Genomic DNA, 19,506 nt, shown 5'->3' on the forward strand with positions numbered 1-19,506 from the left:
CTGGGCGGCGTTGGCTCGGTGAGAGGTTGACGAAGAACAGTAGCAGTATTAGGGGTCTTGATGTAAATCTTGTTTTCGTCAGGGTTCTTTCCGCAAGAATGGATTGTACTGCACTTGTTCCTTTTTAATATATATGGTACATCCTTCTCGGAAAAAAACTGAAAATACCATCCTCACTTCAGGCCATATTTAGTTGGAACGCAAAATTTTTTGCGAAAGAATCTTGCTAATTTGAAGTACTAAATGAAGTCTATTTACAAAACTTTTTGCACAGATGGGTTGTAAATTGCGAAACGAATCTAATGATGCTAATTAATCCATAATTAGCGGATGGTTACTATAGCATCACTGTTGCAAATCATAGATTAAGTATACTCATTAGATTCGTTTCGCGATTTACAGTCCATCATGAAAAAGTTTTATAAATAAATTTTATTTAGTACTTTATGTATGTGTCAAAATATTTGGTGTGATGTTTTTTTAGTTTATGGGATTTATGGGGGTGGGAAGGGTCTCAAAAGAAAACTGAAAATACCATCGGTGCACGCCTCTTCCGGAATCAGTGAACACTGTCCTAAAACTGCCCCTGGAATCCCCTCCCCACCGTCTCCGGCCCAGCATCACCTACCGACACGTGGGTCCAGCGCGGCGCCGGCGCCACACCTCAGTCGCATCCGCCGCGTGACAGACGGGCGCCGCGATTAATTTCGATACCGCCGCAGCAGGAGCGTGGCAGCGTACCCGGACAGCATACTGGCTGTGGGCTGGACTCCGAGACCCAAGCAAAAGCGAGAACAGCCCGATCCCAACCCAGCAAGCCAGCCTTGGCATTCCGCTCACGAGCTCTCCGCCTCGCCCCTCTTCTTCTCTCTCCTCCACCACCCTCACGCCAATTTCGAAACAGCGCGAGAGCAGCCAAAAGCCGAGGGAGCCTTCCGGTCTCAGATTAGAACCCAGGGAGGCGGAGGCGGGAGCTTTGGAGCGCGAATTGGGCGTCGATCCGGCGCGGCGGCCGGGGATGGCGGCCGCGGAGCAGCTCAAGGAGCTGGGGGAGAAGCTGCAGGCGGCGGCGCCGGCGCCCGCGGACGAGCTCGCCAAGCTCCTCGAGGTGAGACGGCCGGAACCCTCAGGAAGCTCTCGTGCCCCGGGGGCGGCCGCCCGCGCCTCCCAGCCGTGGAGGCGGGTGGCGCTGGGTGGGTTTCGGGTGGATCTGTGCGCGAGGCGCGGGAATTCAGCAGGTTTAGGGTTTAGGGCGCTGGAAGGTGCGGTGCTGGCGGTTGCGTTTCCCTTGCGAATCGGGGGGCGGCGGGGGTGCCTGGTTTTGATGGCTGCGCGTCAATTCAGCTGCTGTGAGGGTTCTGGAGGAGCAAGCTTTCTGCGCGCTGGGCTGGGTAATTAGGAGGCAAGAAGTTCGGTTTCGGCGAGATTGTGCTGTAGATGCTGTAGTGCTTCGTGAATTTGGCGAGATTTCAGGTGGATTTTCGATTTTGCTTGTTTGGGCAGGAAAAGTTCGGCTTTGGTTGGGGGAAGCACTGAGTGCAGCTTGAGTGTTTTGGTGGTTTTCGATGCTCAATGGCACTGTTGCAGTGCGGCACCTGGCATTTTATTTTCTGCTTTGTTGAAGAGGGGATTGCTAATGGTTAGGACTTAGGGTTTATGGCTTTTAAAAAAAAAGGACTTAGGGTTTATGGGGTTTTAGTGGAACGAGTGGCCTCACCTTTCTGGGGGTTGCCGGTTGTTTCAGTTACACTAGTTTCCTTGGTTACACTAGAGGCGTGAATTGCAGCGTCGCAGGTCGGCACCCAAACTTTTAATTTCTTCTGTGTTGAAAAGGGGATTGCTGTTGGTTAGGGTTTAGGGGGCTTTTAGTGGAACAAGAAGCTTCACCTTTCTAGTGGTTGGCGGCCGTTTCAGTTAGACTAGTTATTTCAGTTACAATAGAGGAGTGACAGTAGCTAAGGGAAGTTGAAGATTGGTCTGTGAATTTGGTGGGGGTTTATGGCAGTACTTCTTTTAAACCTAGGGCATGGTACATGGAAATGCTGTTATGAGGATACTGTTTTGTCTAGCATCACCATGAATGCTGTGTGTATATGACGGTTTCAGTTTGGTAATTTCTTTATACTCCCTCCGTCCCAAAAAAAAATCACTCTAGGATTCAAAATTTGTCCCAAAAAACAAGTCATCTTACCCTGTTTAGAAGTGCATGTGCATGCAAGAATCAATTAGTTCCAAATATGGATAATATATTGGAGCAAACATGGTCATTTTACCTTCTTGTTAAGTTGTCCTAGACTTCCTAGGATGACTTGTCTTTTGGGGCGGAGGGAGTACTGTTTATTGCAGGAAACTATTTTATTCAGTTTGCCCTAGAATCATGCCTTGTAGAACCAAATGGGCAGGACACCTGTGCATGCATTTTTACACATACACACCTATGTTTGTCAGTAAACAGCAAATTCCATCCAACTTGTTAGAGAAGGAAACTGTCCAGTGAATCCTGTACTCTGGATTTCACATTTGAGCCTTGTGCGTTCTGATGTTGACTGCTCTCTGTTAGAATTTAGGACGCGGAGAGGTCCAAACAGCACCCTAGGGAGGACCTCCCCCGAGGTATTGCAGTAAGAAGAAATTTTCTTGAGCTGCAGGATTGAGAATAGGCCCTGAAGCTACCCAGGACGTACCAGCAGAATTTATACCTCTGAAAATTTCCATGGTTGAGGGGTCTTTTTTTTTTCGAGACCCATGATTCGAGCCCTGGTCTGCCAGCTCCACACCTGGGTGCCGCGCCACCACACCACACATGTGTTCTCATGCATAGAGATTCATGGGTTTGATCTTTTGGTGGTAATAATATAATTTGTAGCTATTGTTATATCTTGTGATTTCCATTGAAAATGTGTGTGTGCGGTTGCACACATATATATAACTATCCTAATCGAATGCACTATGCCACCAAGATTTAACTCACATCTAACCATGCCACCAAAGCTTAACTCATTACTCATATCTAACTGTTACCAGAGTTAGTATAGCACTATGCCACCAGGAATTAACTGCGTGATGACACAATCTCTCAATGCTGTTTTTTTAGTATTAAATGGTTGGTCATAGATACTGGTTTGATGCTTCGACTGAAATCTTTTTCTCTTGGTAAGTGTTCCCTAGATACTCTATTGATGCTATTATTACTGCAGAAAGCTGCGGAATGCTTACATGGAATAGAGCAGTCGCCAGGGTCCTCGGTAATGGAAGCTCTTCAACCCAGTTTAAAGGCTTTCACCAGAGAAGAATTTCTGAAGCATGAAGATGAAGATATCAAAGTTCTATTGGCAACCTGCTTCTGTGAAATTACAAGAATAACTGCACCTGATGCTCCCTACGACGATGATGTTCTAAGGGTAACTATTGTATTCTTGAGGCACCAAATGACTGGATTGGCCAAATTTTATTGAGTTTACGATGTTTATTTGGTATTTGAGATTTTTCCCCCTTTTGCAGGACATATTCTATCTAATTGTAGGTACATTTCGTGGGCTCAGTGATGTTAATAGTCAAACCTTTGGCAGGAGAGTTGCTATTCTCGAAACAGTTGCTAGATACCGAGCATGTGTTGTGATGTTAGATCTTGAATGCGACTATCTTATCACAGACATGTTTCGAACGTTCTTAGAAGTTGTCAGGTAATTTAACAATTCTACTTTGTCAACTAGGTAGTGCCTTGCGCTAGAGCATGAATGTTCAAATATTGCTGCTTTATTTTCTCACTGTTAGTTGTGCTGTGAAGATATCCCACAAAAATTATTCCGATAAAATTTACTTGTTCTTCTCTGACCATGATTTCTGTTACTTCACAAATGAATGTGATTTCATTTGGATCCTTTTGTCATGTTTATTTGTAAACTTATAAGTGTTAGAGTATATTTGGTAGTATAGAAAATATCTCGAGGAGGCTTCTTGCCCTATACCCCTATATATTCGTCCTCAAGGCTCAATGCAAGACAACCTACGGTTCATACGCCATCTATCCTTCCTACATGGTATCACGAGTTTAGGTTACTGATCCTAGACCGAAGGCTTCTGCTGCCCTCGTGCCGCCCCCTGGGAGATCACCACGGGGGGCAGCGCCCTCGTAGGATGCGCTGCTGATCCCTCTGATCTGCCTCGCCTGTCGTGGTCAAGAAGTAGCAGATGACCTACCTCTCCTGTGGCGATTCGATCTCGTCAGGCTGCCTTGTTGCCCCCTTCCCTCGTCGCACCTTCCTGCACATCTGGCCCAACACCGCTATCTCCTCCTGTGCCGCTGTGCAAGGCTGCGGAGGTTGTACGAGTGGGCGCCGGGCTTCTGCGCCATTGGCTCAATGCCCTCCAAGTCTTGTACCTCTATATATTCACCCTCGAGGCTCAATGCAATACAACCCACGATTCATACGCAATCTATCCTTACTTCAATAAGTGTCTACTGGGGCTTTCAAAATCCTCACTGCTAAATAACTTCCATAGTTCGTACTACTATCAAGCCGGTAGTATAAGTATTTCAGAATCCTTGCAAAAGATATACTGCTTGACAACAAAGGTATTAGTATCTAGAACTCTTATTGTCACTTCGAAATGTGAATTGTATGAAGAACTTATTTGCAGTTTGGAGTTTCATACAATTTTAGTCGGATCATACCTTTTTTTTTTGTGAAACCTGGTTAACAAATAGTTGGAATATTGTTCTAAGCCTAAGCAGAAACCCGAAGGTTTATCTGCTGCCATATGGTAACATAATGCCAGATAACTTTCTTCATGCAACATTCTGTTAGTCCTGTAATTCTTGATAGAATTTTATATATAGGTTATATTTTATTTTATTTTCCATTTTGTTTAACTTCAGTTTCTTGTGCGATGCAGTGACAGTCATGAAGAAAAAATTGTAAAGTCAATGCAGACAATAATGACCCTTATTGTAGATGAGAGTGAAGATATACAGGAGAGTCTTCTACATGTGCTGTTGTCAGCACTGGGGCAGAAGAAAACTGTGAGTACCTTTCCTTTTCAGGTGTTTAGGTGATATTTTTCAAATTTTCAGATGATCGCTGTCAGCTTCATCTACTGTTTCACCTATTTTTATGTTTGCCTTCTCTGAGTTATTTATTTCTTCCACTTCTGATAACTAGGGTGCTGCAATGTCTGGGCGTAAGCTTGCTCGCAGTGTCATCAAGCATTCTGCAGGAAAACTTGAACCATACATAAAGAAGTTTCTGACATCTTCATGGGCTGGGGATGGCAGTTCTTCGAATGATCAAATTGACCACCACGGAATCATATTTGACATTTATCAGTGTGCTCCGAAGGTTCTTAAGGTGGTTGTGCCTTATATTACTGGGGAACTGCTGGTACGATCTTACTCTGGATCAATCACATTTTTCTCAAAATCAATTCAAAATATCATTCTGAGTTTAAGCGACTTGTTTCTTTTGGATGGTCATACTTTGTTGATTAAAGTTTGTATTTAATATACTTTGTTGATTAAAGTTTGTATTTAATATTTTCTAGGCAGATGAAGTAGATATTCGGTCTAAGTCAGTTGAATTACTTGGGGAAATTTTTTCTTTACCTGGAGCCCCTATTGTGGAATATTTCAAAACTCTCTTCTCTGAGTTTCTGAAGAGGCTGACTGATAGAATAGTTGAAATCCGTATTTCTATGGTTGAGCATTTGAAGAGATGTCTAATATCAAATCCTTCCCGACCTGAAGCTCCTGAAATTCTCAGTAAGGATAATTTTCTCCCGTAATTGCTCATTAAATTTGACTGATCAATAAATTGTGCTTGCCCTGATGGTTGTCTGTCTGGCAGAGGCACTTTGTGACAGATTGCTTGATTATGAAGAAAATGTGCGAAAGGGAGTGGTGGCTGCACTTTGTGATGTAGCTTGCCATTCACCTGATGCAATTCCAATTGACACAATTAAAGTAGTAGCGGAGCGTGTTCGCGATAAATCGGTTATTTTTTCTTTGCCCTTCTCCACAAACAACAATTTCTTTTTCATTTTTTCCCATCTGTATGATTTACTCTAAAGTATGTGATTCTTGAAAAATTTGCAGGTGGCTGTGAAGTGCTATGCCATGGAGAGGTTGGCAGATATTTATAAGCTATATTGCCAGAGGGGTTCTGATAGCTATTCTGATGATTTTGAGTGGATACCTGGAAAAATATTAAGATGTATTTATGACAAAGATTTTAGGTAAGAACATGACTATTCTTGGGCCATATGTTTTCTTGTTATATCATTTGGCACCACTGAGTTGTGGCAGGACACAGTTTCTGAGCACCCAGTCGATCTGCGATATACACATTTTCTTGCTCAACTCTGTCTAACTGGTGGTGCCTGATTTGGTCACCTCAAAAGTTGCGTCTGCAGCATTTCCTACAACTTAGTGCACTTGTTCAATTAATCTTTCAAAAATATCCAATTATGTGCACGTGTGGCTTCCATGATTGCTATGCCTAGTGCGGAGAAGTGTGATAGTAATCTAAAGTGTGGTATATGCTTACATATGTCAACAGTCCTGTTGTCCTTTCTTACCAGTAAGACATGCTCTTTCTGTAATTTCTTTGCAAGTTCATTGCTGGTTTTGGTTTCTCACATGTCTCTTTAGTGTCTGCCTTACAGGAGTGAGTACTTTCTTCATGCATAGTTGTGTAGTGTACTGAAAATTTAGGAGATTATGTCCAAGTTCTGTTGTGCGTATAGTCATTTTTAGCCCAGTGTGGACATCAGATGTGTGCATATTCTTAGTTTCTTACGTGTAAGCTTGTAAAATGGTATAGCTTTTTCCTTGAGGTGAAATGATTTTTTGTCAAGTATTTTTTTTAATGAAGTAGGGGAAGGCCTTAGTGTTTATCCGGTTATTTGTATCATGTAGTGTGAGACTATTTGATCACCCATATGATAGCTTTATTATTTGGTGCAGGTCAGAGTCAATCGAATCCATTTTGTGTGCTTCCTTGTTCCCACCGGAGTTTCCAACGAAGGGAAGAGTGAAACATTGGGTTACAGCTGTGACGCACTTTGATAAAGTTGAGATGAAAGCTCTTGAATCGATTCTTCTGCAAAAGCAAAGGTCTGATTTTCTGTCTGTAGATTGTTTAAATTCATACTGAGCTCTTTCTGAATATGGTTCTGATATGCATTTGCCCCTCTTATCTAATTATCAGACTGCAACAAGAAATGCTGAAATACATGTCACTTCGGCAACTAAGCCAGGTTAGTGTGAATTTTGAATGTATTGCAACATCACTGTGTGGTCGATTAGGTTACCTTGTTAATTCCATTTGTAATGCAGGAAGATGCCCCTGATCTGCAAAAAAGAATCGTTGGATGTTTCCGGAGCATGTCTCGCTCATTCAGTGACCCTGCAAAGTGTGAGGAGAACTTGAACATGCTTCATCAGCTAAAAGATGACAATATCTGGAAATTATTCACTAACCTGCTTGATTGCTCAACTTCATTCGAGAAAGCTTGGTCTCTTCGGGTACCTTCTATTTCATTTTTTTGTAAGCTAAATGTAAAATAGAAAGGAAAAGTGAGAAAAATTGCCTCTGTCCTGTTCCTGATTCGATTTTTTGCCGTTTTTCATCCCATTTATTTCATCAATTGCTACATTCAGACGAGATGTTTGCCTGCCAGTGGTTGACAATGTTTGCAATAATTAAACCTGTTTGACTTGTTTTCTGATTATTCCATGGTTAAACAATTTGAATTTATGTGTAATCTGCAGGCAGACTTGCTTAAGATACTTGGTGAAAAACATGCGCTTTATGATTTTGTGGCCACATTAGCAATGAGATGTTCATATTTACTTGTAAACAAGGAGTATGCCAAAGAGATCCTGTCAGAAGCTTCTGAACAGAAGACTTCTGGGAATACAAAGCTCATCTCAGCATGCATGGATCTTCTAACGGTAACACAATTTTCTGAATCAATGTTTTTTTAATGGAACGTATTGGCCATGCTGTATTCTAGATGAAGCGAACAATCTCTTTCAGAGGATATCTTTTGAGTGTTTGAAAACTCTTAGGTCTATTCATTTGTTGTAGTCTGATGCTTTAGATATAATGTAGCTAAAAAGCAGCCATCTGATATTTAAGGTCAGGTACTCAGGTTATATTAGATCCAATTTATGAATTGCTTAGAGCTAGATTAGATTAGATCCAATTCTGAGTTGCTTCGATTTCAAGTAATATCTATATATTGATAGGACCTTCAATAAAGTTAAGGAATGGTTAGAACGAGAAGTCCTTGCTTCCCGTGGAGTCTTGCACCCAGTGGCCAGTGCCGGTGGTTATCTCGCTCACTCAGTAACAGAATTTCAAGAACATAACACAGTGTTCATGGCATCCCCTAACATTAATGACTATTGAAAGCAATATAACTCGGGATTTGACCACCCACCGAAATGCTCACTTTGTGATCAGGTTGGAGAAACAATTGATCACTTATTGGTCTCCTGTGTCTTCACCCGACAGTTCTGGGTCCACACCTTGCAGCAGTTTGGGCTGCAAACCTTGGCGCCACAGTTGGATGATCACTGCTTTATTCATTGGTGGGGGGAAACTAGCAGCAAGTTCTCGGGTCAGGTTCAAAAAGGAATCAATTCCATCATTATTCTAGGATCTTGGTTAGTGTGGAAGCACAGGAATTACTGTGTGTTTGATGGAGGAACTCCTAATTTATCCCGGGTCATGGCAGCCTTTAGAGATGAGGTCCAACAGTGGTCTGTAGCTGGGGCTCGAGGAGTTTCTTATCTTCTTGCCCTAGCTCCCACCTCCTAATTGCCCTGTGCAGGTGGTCTGGTCCTTTAAGTGCTTAGTGTGTCTAAGAGAGTGTGTTCTTCCTAGGGTGTGTTATAGACCCTTTATCCTTGTAACATTTTTGTTTTGGGGGCTCTTTCCCCCCTTTTCATTCTTCTTAATATATTGATGCGCAGCTCTCCTGCGCGTTCGAGAAAAAAACTCGGGATTTGGTGGATTGATTAATGGAGAGGCAAAGCTCATGTATATATAGGCAAGGATGTCATAGGGTTTGGTTTATAGAAATAGCACCAATTAGAGGAGATCCTTGCCTAATACCGTATTTTTGTGTGTGTGTGTGTGGGGGGGGGGGGGGGGGCAGGGATGCCGGCACAGCTAATATCCTTGGGCCCAAAGGGCTAGCCGAACCAGTTCTGCTAACAACTATATTACTCATGTGTATATAAAAAAAAAACTCTAGTGGAAACACTTGTATCTCCAACGGACTGCCTGACGTCCCTTCATTCAAATATTGTTCTAAAGCTTATAACCTCTCAATGCTTTCTGTGTGCAGGCAATTTCTAGTTTCTTTCCATCACTTTTGTCTGGACTTGAAGAAGACATTGTTGAACTCCTGAAGGAGGATAATGAAGTGCTTAAAGAGGGTATTGCTCACGTCTTATCGAAGGCTGGTGGCAATATTCGGGAACAGCTAGCCTCATCAAGGTTCTGCTTGTTGAGAGCCTCTTGATTTTGTGATTATAGGATTTGTCTTAATACTAACTACTAAGGTTATGGAACTGAATTGATGTGGCTTCTATTTCAGTACCCTTGATCTTCTATTAGAGCGTTTATGCTTAGAGGGCACAAGGAGACAAGCTAAATACTCTGTTCATGCACTTGCTGCAATTACAAAAGATGATGGTCTTATGTCCCTATCTGTTCTTTACAAGGTATCAGTTACAAACTTAATTCTCTCCTGTTATTTATTTCTTGTGCTACGGTGTATATTATTGACATTTTGGGAAAATTATCTGTTGCATTTGCAACCTTGTAGAGGCTTGTGGATTTGTTGGAAGAGAAGAAAGTGCATTTACCATCTATATTGCAATCTTTGGGGTGTATAGCTCAGATATCCATGCCAATTTTTGAAACGCGGGAAGAAGAGATAATAAGTTTCATAATTACAAAAATTCTTGAGTGCAATGATGTAAGACCTTTTCTTTTTGAATTCTCAGTTCTATTCTATCTTTTATACCATTGTCATCACAATTCCAAGTTTCAGCAGGATATGGTTGAAAATTCTGCTCATAAATCTGAATGGGGTGATAGTACACAGAATTGCTTGCTGAAGGTTAGTGAAATTATGCTATTCAAGGTCTGACTAACAATTCAATCTCAAAGCTCCTTGACTGTCAGTTCGTTCTGTTGTGGTATTTTCTTTTGCAGATTTATGGCATCAAAACTTTGGTGAAGAGCTATCTACCTTGCAAAGATGCTCATGCACACCCAGGAATAGAAAAGTTATTTGATATTCTGAAGAATATTCTTACCTATGGTGATATTTCTCCAAATATGGTCTCAAGGTACCAGTAGATACATGCCCTTCAATTGCAATGTAAACGTTCCGCACCGTATAATATTTTATCTTGCTGCTCTGCAGTGCTGCTGATAAGGCCCATTTGAGGCTTGCCGCAGCGAAAGCTGTTCTCCGCTTATCAAGACAATGGGACCACAAAGTACCTGTTGATGTATTTTATTTGACTCTGAGGATTTCACAGGTATTTCATTGGGGACAATGCTGCTTGGCAGGCCTTTGTTATTGTTCTGTTTTGTATTTCATCATCTTTGGAGATTCATATTTCTATTCACTTTCAGGATGATTTTCCTCAGATGAGGAAATTATTTCTTTGTAAAGTACATCAATATATCAAGGAGAGGGCATTGGATGCAAAATATGCTTGTGCCTTCTTGTTTGGCGTTAACGATTATCATGCCCCTCAGTACGAAGAGGTTCATATTCTAAACACGACAATGAATTGATTCCTTCTTTTCTTTTGGCAAGATAATCTATCAAGTCTCCCTGAGTTTCTCTTGTTTCCATGCATTTCTCAGTTCAAGCACAATCTGATTGAAGTGGTTCAGATATGCCAACAAGTTAAGATGCGCCAACTTTCGGTCCAAGCAGATATGAATTTGCTGACGGCTTACCCAGAATATATAATTTCCTTTTTGGTTCATGGCCTTGCTCATGATCCTTCATCCCCAGACATTGAGGATCATGAGAATGTCAAAGCATTTGGTCCAATCTACTGGTATCTAATATAGCTCTTTATATGCTGCTCTCTTGTTATCAAGAATTTACTTGTCTACAAAATATTATTTGATAACCTGCACCCTTGCACTGAAATATATTAGGATATCATATATTGGATGCAATTAGTAGCACTGCTTGAACATTGCATGCCTTTGTAATGTTGATGGCATTGCTTGTACATGAGACATTATTTTGATGCCAACAAATTTTGCATTCTGCTATATTCTTGAAAATGTAGATTATTGGCTTCAAGGTTGTGAAGGATTTGCTTGGCATAGGCCAAGCAGACCCCACATATTTGCTAGATGGTTAGGTTTTAAGTGGTTTATTCCCAATGATGCGCCTTTAGCTGTTAATCTAAGGTCCAGTCTAGTTTATTTTGTAAAACTTGGAGTTATTGGGCTATAGGAATCAAAAGAAAATGTTCTTACCTTGACCCTTCTAGCTGAAATAGTCGTGTGCTTGTACATATATTTATCAAGTGTGTGCTTGTACATATATTTATCAAGAAGCTTTCCGCCAGGCGGTTGCATCTGATTCTTTCAATTCTCCTGGGAGAAGAGGGTTTGCAACACAGTGTTCCAAGCATGAAAAAGGAGAGCTTCACTACAATAATATCTATATTCAAAAGCATCAAATGTTCACAAGATGTGGTTGATGGAAATAAGACGAAGGTAACAATGTGTTTGATTGTATTTTTTTCTTCATTTGGGTTACTGTACTTCTGTTGCTACTCAGTACAAGTAACAATGTGTTTGATTGTATTTTTTCTTCATTTGGGTTTCTGTACATTTCTATTGCTACTCAGTACAACTTAATGTTCTTATATTGACAGACTCTGCATGCTATATGTGATCTTGGTTTCCTTATTGCAAAGAGGTTATGGAACGATCAAACAAATTTATCAGATGCTCAAACGGTCCCATTGCCTTCTCAACTTTACATGCCACTTCAGGATGACCAAAATGAAAGTTCTGTGGTATGCACTCCAATAAAGCATGAAATTATTTCTTGATAGTTAATAAGTTTTCCGGCATTGATAGTTATCTAATAATGTGCAGGAGAAGAGTGATGAGAAGATGTGGTTGGGATGTGAGAAAGTACTGGCGCATTTCGAGGATGTAATGACAGCAAACATTGATAAGGTATGTAATGAATAATTAACTGCTGATATATAGCTCACCTTTGCCTGCTGTGTCTCAACTGCACTAGTGTCCTTTTTTTGTGTTTCCAGGTCAAATCTCCCAAACATAAGATGCTTATTGACGAGACTGATGAATTTGGAAATGAAGTACCACTTGGGAAAATTGTTAAACTTCTTAAATTGCAAGGAGAAAAGAAGACGGGAAGAAAGCAGAAGACGTCATCTAGCTCAGTAAATACTGGCAATGTTGATGATGTCCTGGGTTTAGTAAGAGAAATTAACTTGGACAACCAAGGAGATTTGGGGGAATCGCAAAAGAGTAAGCCTAAGAAGCGTCAGACTGAGACAAATGAGACTAATGAGAAGCCACTTGATTTTTCTTCACCTAAACGCAAAAGATCAATTTCTAACAATAGACCACATTCAGCAAAAGGTAGTAAAAATAGTGATGAACATCTATTGCATACTCCAAGCAAAGATAGGACTTATACCTCATTGGAAACTAAGTTAAAGGAGAAGAAAGACAGGCATGATTCAACTGATACAGGGCTGCTAGTATCTCCTACTAGTAAAACCCCTGTATCTAAAGTAAATAAGGGTGCTAAGAAATCCCATACTGACATTTTAAATAGTGGTCCAAAGGTAATTTCTTCCATCCCTATCCTATTTATATGTCTACAAAACTTACGAAGTTCAGTTTCTGATTTGTCCATCCTTTTTCATTTTTTTTTTCCAGAAGTCTGCTGATGCAGACAGTACTAAAAGAACTGTTGAACCAAGAAGTCTAAATGGGTCACTCAAAAGGCAGAAACCAAAACCGATTTCTGGTTTAGTAAAGGTAATACTTAATATTCTACTCTTTGTTTTTCGGACATGACGGAGATTTGCGTACCTTTGTATTTAAGTAGTATTCTATTCTATTCTGTAAGCCACATTGTTATGGGCTTAGATTTGTTGGAGAAAAGGGAGGGAAGGCGGTGAGAGCAGCTCCAACCCACCTCCTTTCCGACCTCCTATTCCGTATTTAGGAGAGAGAGACGAAAAAAATCCTCTCCAACTGAGCTCTCATCAGCCTCCTAAGGATAGGAGAGCTCTCATCCGGGAGCTCCGGCCTCCTACATCTAGGAGCCGCCCCGCTTTGGACTCTCATCCGAGTCGAGGAGCAACTGCCCTTCCTGCGCCGGAGCGGAAGCCACTCCTGCCAGGTCCGCTCGGGGCAGCCAGCCAACTATAGTGGACCGAGGCACCCCGGCGGCTGGATCTGCGCCGCCCATCCGAAGCAACCCGGGCCGCATGGCCCCCACGCGGCACGCACGGATCAGCTCGCGCCGAGCCCGTACTGCCAGCGGGAGTAGGGGACACGCACTCCTGAACAGCTGGGCGGGGCAAGCTAGCAGGGTGCAGGGAATCAGGAGGTCTAGGAGGGACCAGGGGGGTGCTCGTTCTGGCTGCCGGCCGGCCGCCCAGCAGCTGCTTGCTGCCGCCTGCTAAGAAGCGCAGTGAGGATGGGAAGGCGAGGCAGTGCTGGAAGGGGAGGGAGGTCGGGCAGGAAAAAAACATGGGCTGCCGCTTGCTATGCTTGAGCAGAGAGGGAGATTGAGGAGAATAGAAGCAGATTGGAAAGAGAGAGGGGAGTGTTTGGGAACCACAGTTCCATTTTATCTCGTAGCTTCAACAGAGCAATTGATTCCTTCAGGTTTCTTCCATTTTTTCGGATATACTTGGATCTTGTAATGCAGGGAGGAAGATGGGAAATTGGGTGAACATGTCGTCCGAAGTATAGCTGTTGGAAATAAACCTATAAAAATAAAGGAAAAAGTCCACTTTTGGCCCCTCAACTCTTTGTGAAGTCTAATTTTAACCCTCAACTATAAAACCGTCTAGTACCGATACCTCAACTGTTAAAACCGTTCACTTTTAGCACCTGGGCGAGGGACAGGCTGTTTTGACCGATGTTTAGTGGTTTCGACCATGCCACGCTGGCGTTGACCGCCACGTAGGCATGTGGGGGCCCGCGCGTCGCCCACTCATCCCCTCCTCCATCCAGGTGCGCACAGCGCCTCCCCTCCCTCTCCTGAGCTCGTGCGGCGGCGCCTCTCTCCCTCCCTTTCCCGTGCCTCCCTCTCCCCGGCGAGCCCCAGTGCATCTCTGGTGCCCTGGCGCACGCACGGCATGGTCTGGGACGGGGCAAAGCTCACCAGGGGCTCGGGCGGAGGGAAGCTGTAGCGGAGGAGCGGCGCGGAGAGCAACGGCGGCGATGAGCGGAAGCCGACGGCGGGGAGGTGCTGCAGGAGGGGAATCGGTCGGGTGAGCGCTAAAATCGACGGAGAGGAGGAAGGAGAAGGTGTGGACGCGAGGAATCGAGATGGGGCTCATCGGAGGAGGCAAATCGCGGATGGCCGGATTTGGGGAAGAAGGTTGCGCGGCGGCGGAGGTACTCGACACGCTCCGACCGGGGCTCCCAGCCGTACCACGCGTGCGCCGCGCCACGGATCCGGTGGCGCGGGCGAGGCAGCGGGGCCCGAGGACGCCGAGATGATGATGACGCCGCCCGTATCCACCCACGCCGGCCTCCTCAGCTTGGGCCCCCAGCCCGCCTGTGCCGGTCGCCTCCTTGTGCGCCTCCTGGCTGTCCGCCCCGTCTGCATCGTCGCGCGAGTCGAGCGCCGCCAGGGCCAGGGCTGCAGCGCCGGCCACCTCCTCGTGAGGAGCAAAAAATAGGGGATGGGCGCGTGTCGGGTCCTCTGCTCAGGCCGCCACCATCCGCCGAGCGTCCTCGTGCTCGCCGCGCTGCTCCTGCGTGGCGGTGGCGGGAGCCACCACCTCGCGCTCCTGGCGGCCATGGTGGCCGGCGCGCAGGTGCCACCTAGGTGCGGGCGGGGAGCAGCAGCGGGGGCCCAGGAAGGGGAGGCGCGCCAGAGTGGAGCGAAGCAGGTGGGCCACCACATCTCCGGAGTAGGCAGGCAGCCATGACCATGACGGCGGCAATGGCGTCGGCGCACGAGGTGGCTGAACCACGCCGACCTCAACGGGCAGCATGGCCACGATGGGTGGCGGCAGCGCGAGGAGGTAGGAAACTGGCAAAGGTAGCGCCGCCGCCGAGCTCAGCTCAGCTCTGCTCCCCCCCTCTCTCTCTCTCTGAGTCTCCCCCTCTCTCTCTGGCCATGCTCGGCGTCGGCCTGCCACATCAGCGCCACATGGCGTTTAACCGCCGAAAACCGCTGCCACGTCAGCGTGAAATCCCCAAAACCGGCCTCAGGGTATAAATTGACCGGTTTGTAAAGTTGAGGTACCTAAATTAGACGGTTTGGCAGTTAGGAAAATTAGACTTCGCAAAGAGTTGAGGGGCTAAAAATGGACTTTTTCCAAAAATAAAACAGTTGTTTAAAATAACCCTCATGGTAGTTACTTGATATGAATAAAGAATGAGGGAGTTGGAGATATGGGAGCAAGTATGAGAGGTCTGTTGGAATTCATTGTGAAATAGGGGAGAGAAATAGGATGAGAGGCCCTCATATGGGTGGAATGGCCCCGGCCCGGGGGGGGGGGGGTCAAAAATAGGAGGTGGGTTGGAGTTGTTCTCATGGTACTCTTTATGTGAACAGTACTGCATGGACTGTTCGGAGAGAGCGAGATTGAGAGAGGAGATTCCTTCTATCTGCTTAATCTTTACCTGTAGACTATTGATAGAGGAAGTTACTTGTCACCTAAATCAACTACGTAGATTGGATCTTGAATTAGCCACAGCTTTTGTACGAATAATACCAATCACTGGAAGGAAGCATATATGTTCTTGGTCATATTCAAATTTGTGCAAGCAAGTTTCCTTCTAGTGTCTTGTGTCTGCTAAGAGTTTGTTTATGCCTGCAGTGCTCAACGCACGACTCAAGCAGCACAGACTTGGTAGGACACCGAATAAAAGTTTGGTGGCCATTGGATAAGAGGTATGTTCTCTAATTAATGTCATCTGAACATATGTTATTTGCAGTTAGTTGATTCCTGAAGGTGGGGTTGGTTTTAAGGTTTTGTTTTTTGTTATTAGATTTTATGGAGGTGTTGTGCAATCATACGATTCATCCAAGAAAAAACATACGGTAAGCTCCCCCAAACAATGCATTAATAATTCATTTTCCGTAATGATTAATTCATCTTTATTGCTGCAAGTACAACCATGAAAAGCAGCAGTTTGCTTTGTGTTTGTACACTGTCTATTTCTAATAAGACATTTTCCGGTCTTCCTTGGATTGAATAATTAAGGGACTACTTTTGTTGCTTAAAAACTTCAGTGCCTTAGAGAAAAAAAGATTTGTTTATACTAATGTTTAAAAGTCTCACTTATTGTAATGACATGGACATGGCATCTAAAGCTGCTGCGAATACCTGGTTCCTTTTTTAGTGTTTGATATGCAGTGTCTTTGTACTTTGTTGTATATGCAACATTTAAGTAGGCATTCAGTCACCATTGTACTTTGTTGTATATGCAACACGTAAGTAGCCATTCAGTCACCATTACCTGCTTCTATTTATGCCATTGGGCATTTATGCCATTGGGCAAGTACAAAATGATAATTAACTGCTTCTGTTTATGCTACATGTAAATTGCTATGCCACAGTAGCAGCTGTACTTTAACAGTGTGTAAGCTATAGGTTTCCTTTCTAGATGGTGAACAGTGCTGTAACACTAGTATAACTGCAGTAATAGCAACTTCCAATCATGCCTAGTATCAACTAGTTGCCATTTCAACATGTTAAAGTTGTAGAAATGATAATTTAAGTCCACTCCATTAGAAATTTTGTTGATGTATCGGATGTACTAATATGATTTTACCTCCATAAATACTTAAATAGGTGCTATACGATGATGGAGATGTTGAAGTGCTTAACTTGTCTAAAGAGAAATGGATGCCTATTGAAAGTAATGATTCATCAGTGAAGGTAGAATCTTTCTAGTTCTTTTGTTGTCTTTTCAAAGAAGAAACTGTTTGGTTCACTTTAGTTTGCTCATTATTGCAGAACCAAAAGAAAGATCATCTTTTGACAAACCAAGGAAGGTAAGCTGATATTTTCCTTGCCCTAGAATCGTTTTTTTCTTCTCGAATATGCAGGAGAGCTGCCTATCATTGCGTCAAGATAATAAATAGCCATACAACGCACAAACACACACACGCTACCTGCCCCCTTCACTGGGGATTTATAGTATTACAATTGCGCCGAATGACAGCTAACACTGTGACCAACTGGGCTGTCACTCTAACCCCTAATCAGGGGGCGCGACAGCAACCAATGCACTCAGCCCTTTAGCACCTGCCTTGCCCTAGAATCTACTCTATAGTAAACTGCAGTGCAACTGTTGAGATCAAAGAAAACAGGATCAAACATCGGATCAACATAAATTATTAAAGATAAATTGTTCTTTTATGCTTATAAATTGTTCGTAATTATAGAAATCTGTGTGTCATTTATAACCATTGATCTCTAATCACCTTGCAGAGCACAGGAGAGAACAACTAGCAGCAGCAAGTCTTCGCCTAGCCAACAGAAGTCAAAAAAGAGGTAAGCCCATATGGAATGAAGTACTGTAATGATTCAGCCTCCAAACCATGGTGCAATTCATCTGTTTAATCCATCTTTCTAGGTCCTTACCTCCAAAGAGGAAAGGGCAGCCAAAGAACAAACGAAGAAAGACTGCAGGAGGGAACAAGTCTGTTGAAGCGAGAAGTGGAGCTGGTGGTAACGATTCAGATTCATCCAGTTCCCTTGCTCGCTCAGATGTTGATAAAGATGTAAACTCAGGTACGATTGTTTAACGAGTTAGCGTTGACTACATGGGCCTGTTGTTTTCATGAATGCATATGGCTTTTTCATAGATGATCCTAACATGTACTTTATACAACAGATGCCCAAATGGAGGAAGAAGTAGTAATTAGCTCAGCTAAGAAAGAGAAGGCCAGGAAAGACTCCAAAGATGTGGAAATAAAAGAGAAGGTGCAGAAGGGGTCCAAAGATGTGGAGATGAAAGAGAGGGCAGGGAAGGATACCAAAGATGTGGAAACAGAAGTGAAGGCAGGGAAGGAGTCCAAAGATGTGGGAATGAAAGAGAAGGCAGGGAAGGACTCCAAAAATGTAAAAACAAAAGAGTCCAAAGATGTGGAAGGGAAAGAGAAGGCAGGGAAGGACTCAAAAGATGTAAAAATGAAAGAGAAGGCAGCAAAAGAGTCGGAAGATGTGGAAGTGAATGAGAAGGCAGGGAAGGACTCGAATGATGTGGAAATGAAAGAGAAGGCTGGAAAAGAGTCCAAAGATGTAAAAATGAAGCAAAAGGCAGGGAAAGAGTCCAAAGAGGCGGAAAAGCAGGATGAGCATAGTTTGAGCAGCAAGGAGGAATCAGACAATGAAACCCTCGTGAGTGCACTCTTGTGCCCCGACTCCTGAGCCTATGTTTCCATATTGGACCTAAATTTCTCATCTTGTAATTTATGATTCTTACCAATTTGCTTTGTTTTGACTGTGCAGAGCGTGTGGAAAAAACGCACAGCAAAAGCAACATAGTCTTGCTTTCTCAGCTGACCATTCATAGTAGGACGCAGTTCGGGAATGTGGATATCTCATTGATTGACCCTTCGCAATTGACAGTTGTAATGTAGAAAATGTTCGTTTCAATAGCAACACGTTAGTATAGAAGAACAGTGGAATAGAATTTGCTTGTAATGTTATTAGATGCGGGCACTTGTTTGCCCATTAAGCTGTGGCATGGCATCCTTGGGTTCCGTCTTGTAAAACCTTGAGAGGAGAGGGTAAGAGGCTCTGTAACATATCTGTTGGTTCTTTTGCAGGAGAAGATGGTGCTTTGTTGTTGAACTCGTGTAGAAATGTTGTAGGCAATAAACTAGTGGCTCGTGTTGTATAACTAGCTGTGGGCATCCAATTTTTGGCACCCTTTCTAAAGAACCGTACTTTGGATGTAGAATCTGGTAGTATTTAAGGTGTGTGCTATTACAGTTTTTTTTTGGGTAATGTTAGCCTATAATTCTGCATCGATAGTTTTGTTTACCCTTTGCCTCGTTTAGTTGCGTAAAGTTGTAAAAATAAAATCTTTGCATATTTGATGTATTAAATATAGACTAATCACAAAATTAATTATAGAACTCATCTGTAAACTACAAGACGAATCTAATGAGTCTAATTAATTTATCATTAGAACATGTGTATTATAGCAATTACTGTAGTAATTTAGTGTCTAATCATAATCTAGTTAGGCTCATTAG

The 19,506-nt window shown here is 43.3% G+C and overlaps 1 protein-coding gene across 3 annotated transcripts; it reads left to right on the forward strand.

The window, feature by feature from the left end:
* The first annotated feature begins 786 nt into the window (after positions 1-786).
* On the forward strand, positions 787-19,218 carry LOC120669536 (sister chromatid cohesion protein PDS5 homolog A-like). Of its 3 annotated transcripts, none has more exons than XM_039949307.1 (33): positions 787-1,108; positions 3,198-3,401; positions 3,502-3,683; positions 4,897-5,023; positions 5,163-5,381; positions 5,542-5,758; positions 5,844-5,989; positions 6,092-6,231; positions 6,962-7,111; positions 7,206-7,254; positions 7,334-7,522; positions 7,769-7,951; positions 9,355-9,506; positions 9,607-9,733; positions 9,838-9,990; positions 10,066-10,134; positions 10,230-10,366; positions 10,444-10,561; positions 10,659-10,793; positions 10,896-11,095; positions 11,621-11,771; positions 11,933-12,076; positions 12,159-12,242; positions 12,332-12,883; positions 12,978-13,079; positions 16,112-16,185; positions 16,284-16,335; positions 17,090-17,176; positions 17,255-17,292; positions 17,732-17,794; positions 17,877-18,034; positions 18,138-18,643; positions 18,755-19,208. In XM_039949307.1, the coding sequence occupies exons 1-33, from the start codon at positions 1,019-1,021 to the stop codon at positions 18,788-18,790; spliced, it is 5,034 nt and encodes a 1,677-aa protein (XP_039805241.1). In that variant the 5' UTR covers positions 787-1,018; the 3' UTR covers positions 18,791-19,208. The 3 variants fall into 3 exon arrangements, with proteins under 3 accessions (XP_039805241.1, XP_039805242.1, XP_039805240.1); XM_039949308.1 differs by having other exon boundaries at positions 10,069-10,134; XM_039949306.1 differs by having other exon boundaries at positions 813-1,108; positions 9,838-10,134; positions 18,755-19,218.
* The last annotated feature ends 288 nt before the right edge of the window (positions 19,219-19,506 follow it).

This window comes from Panicum virgatum, chromosome 4N (genome assembly GCF_016808335.1).
Source record: "Panicum virgatum strain AP13 chromosome 4N, P.virgatum_v5, whole genome shotgun sequence".
Taxonomy (NCBI): domain Eukaryota; kingdom Viridiplantae; phylum Streptophyta; class Magnoliopsida; order Poales; family Poaceae; genus Panicum; species Panicum virgatum.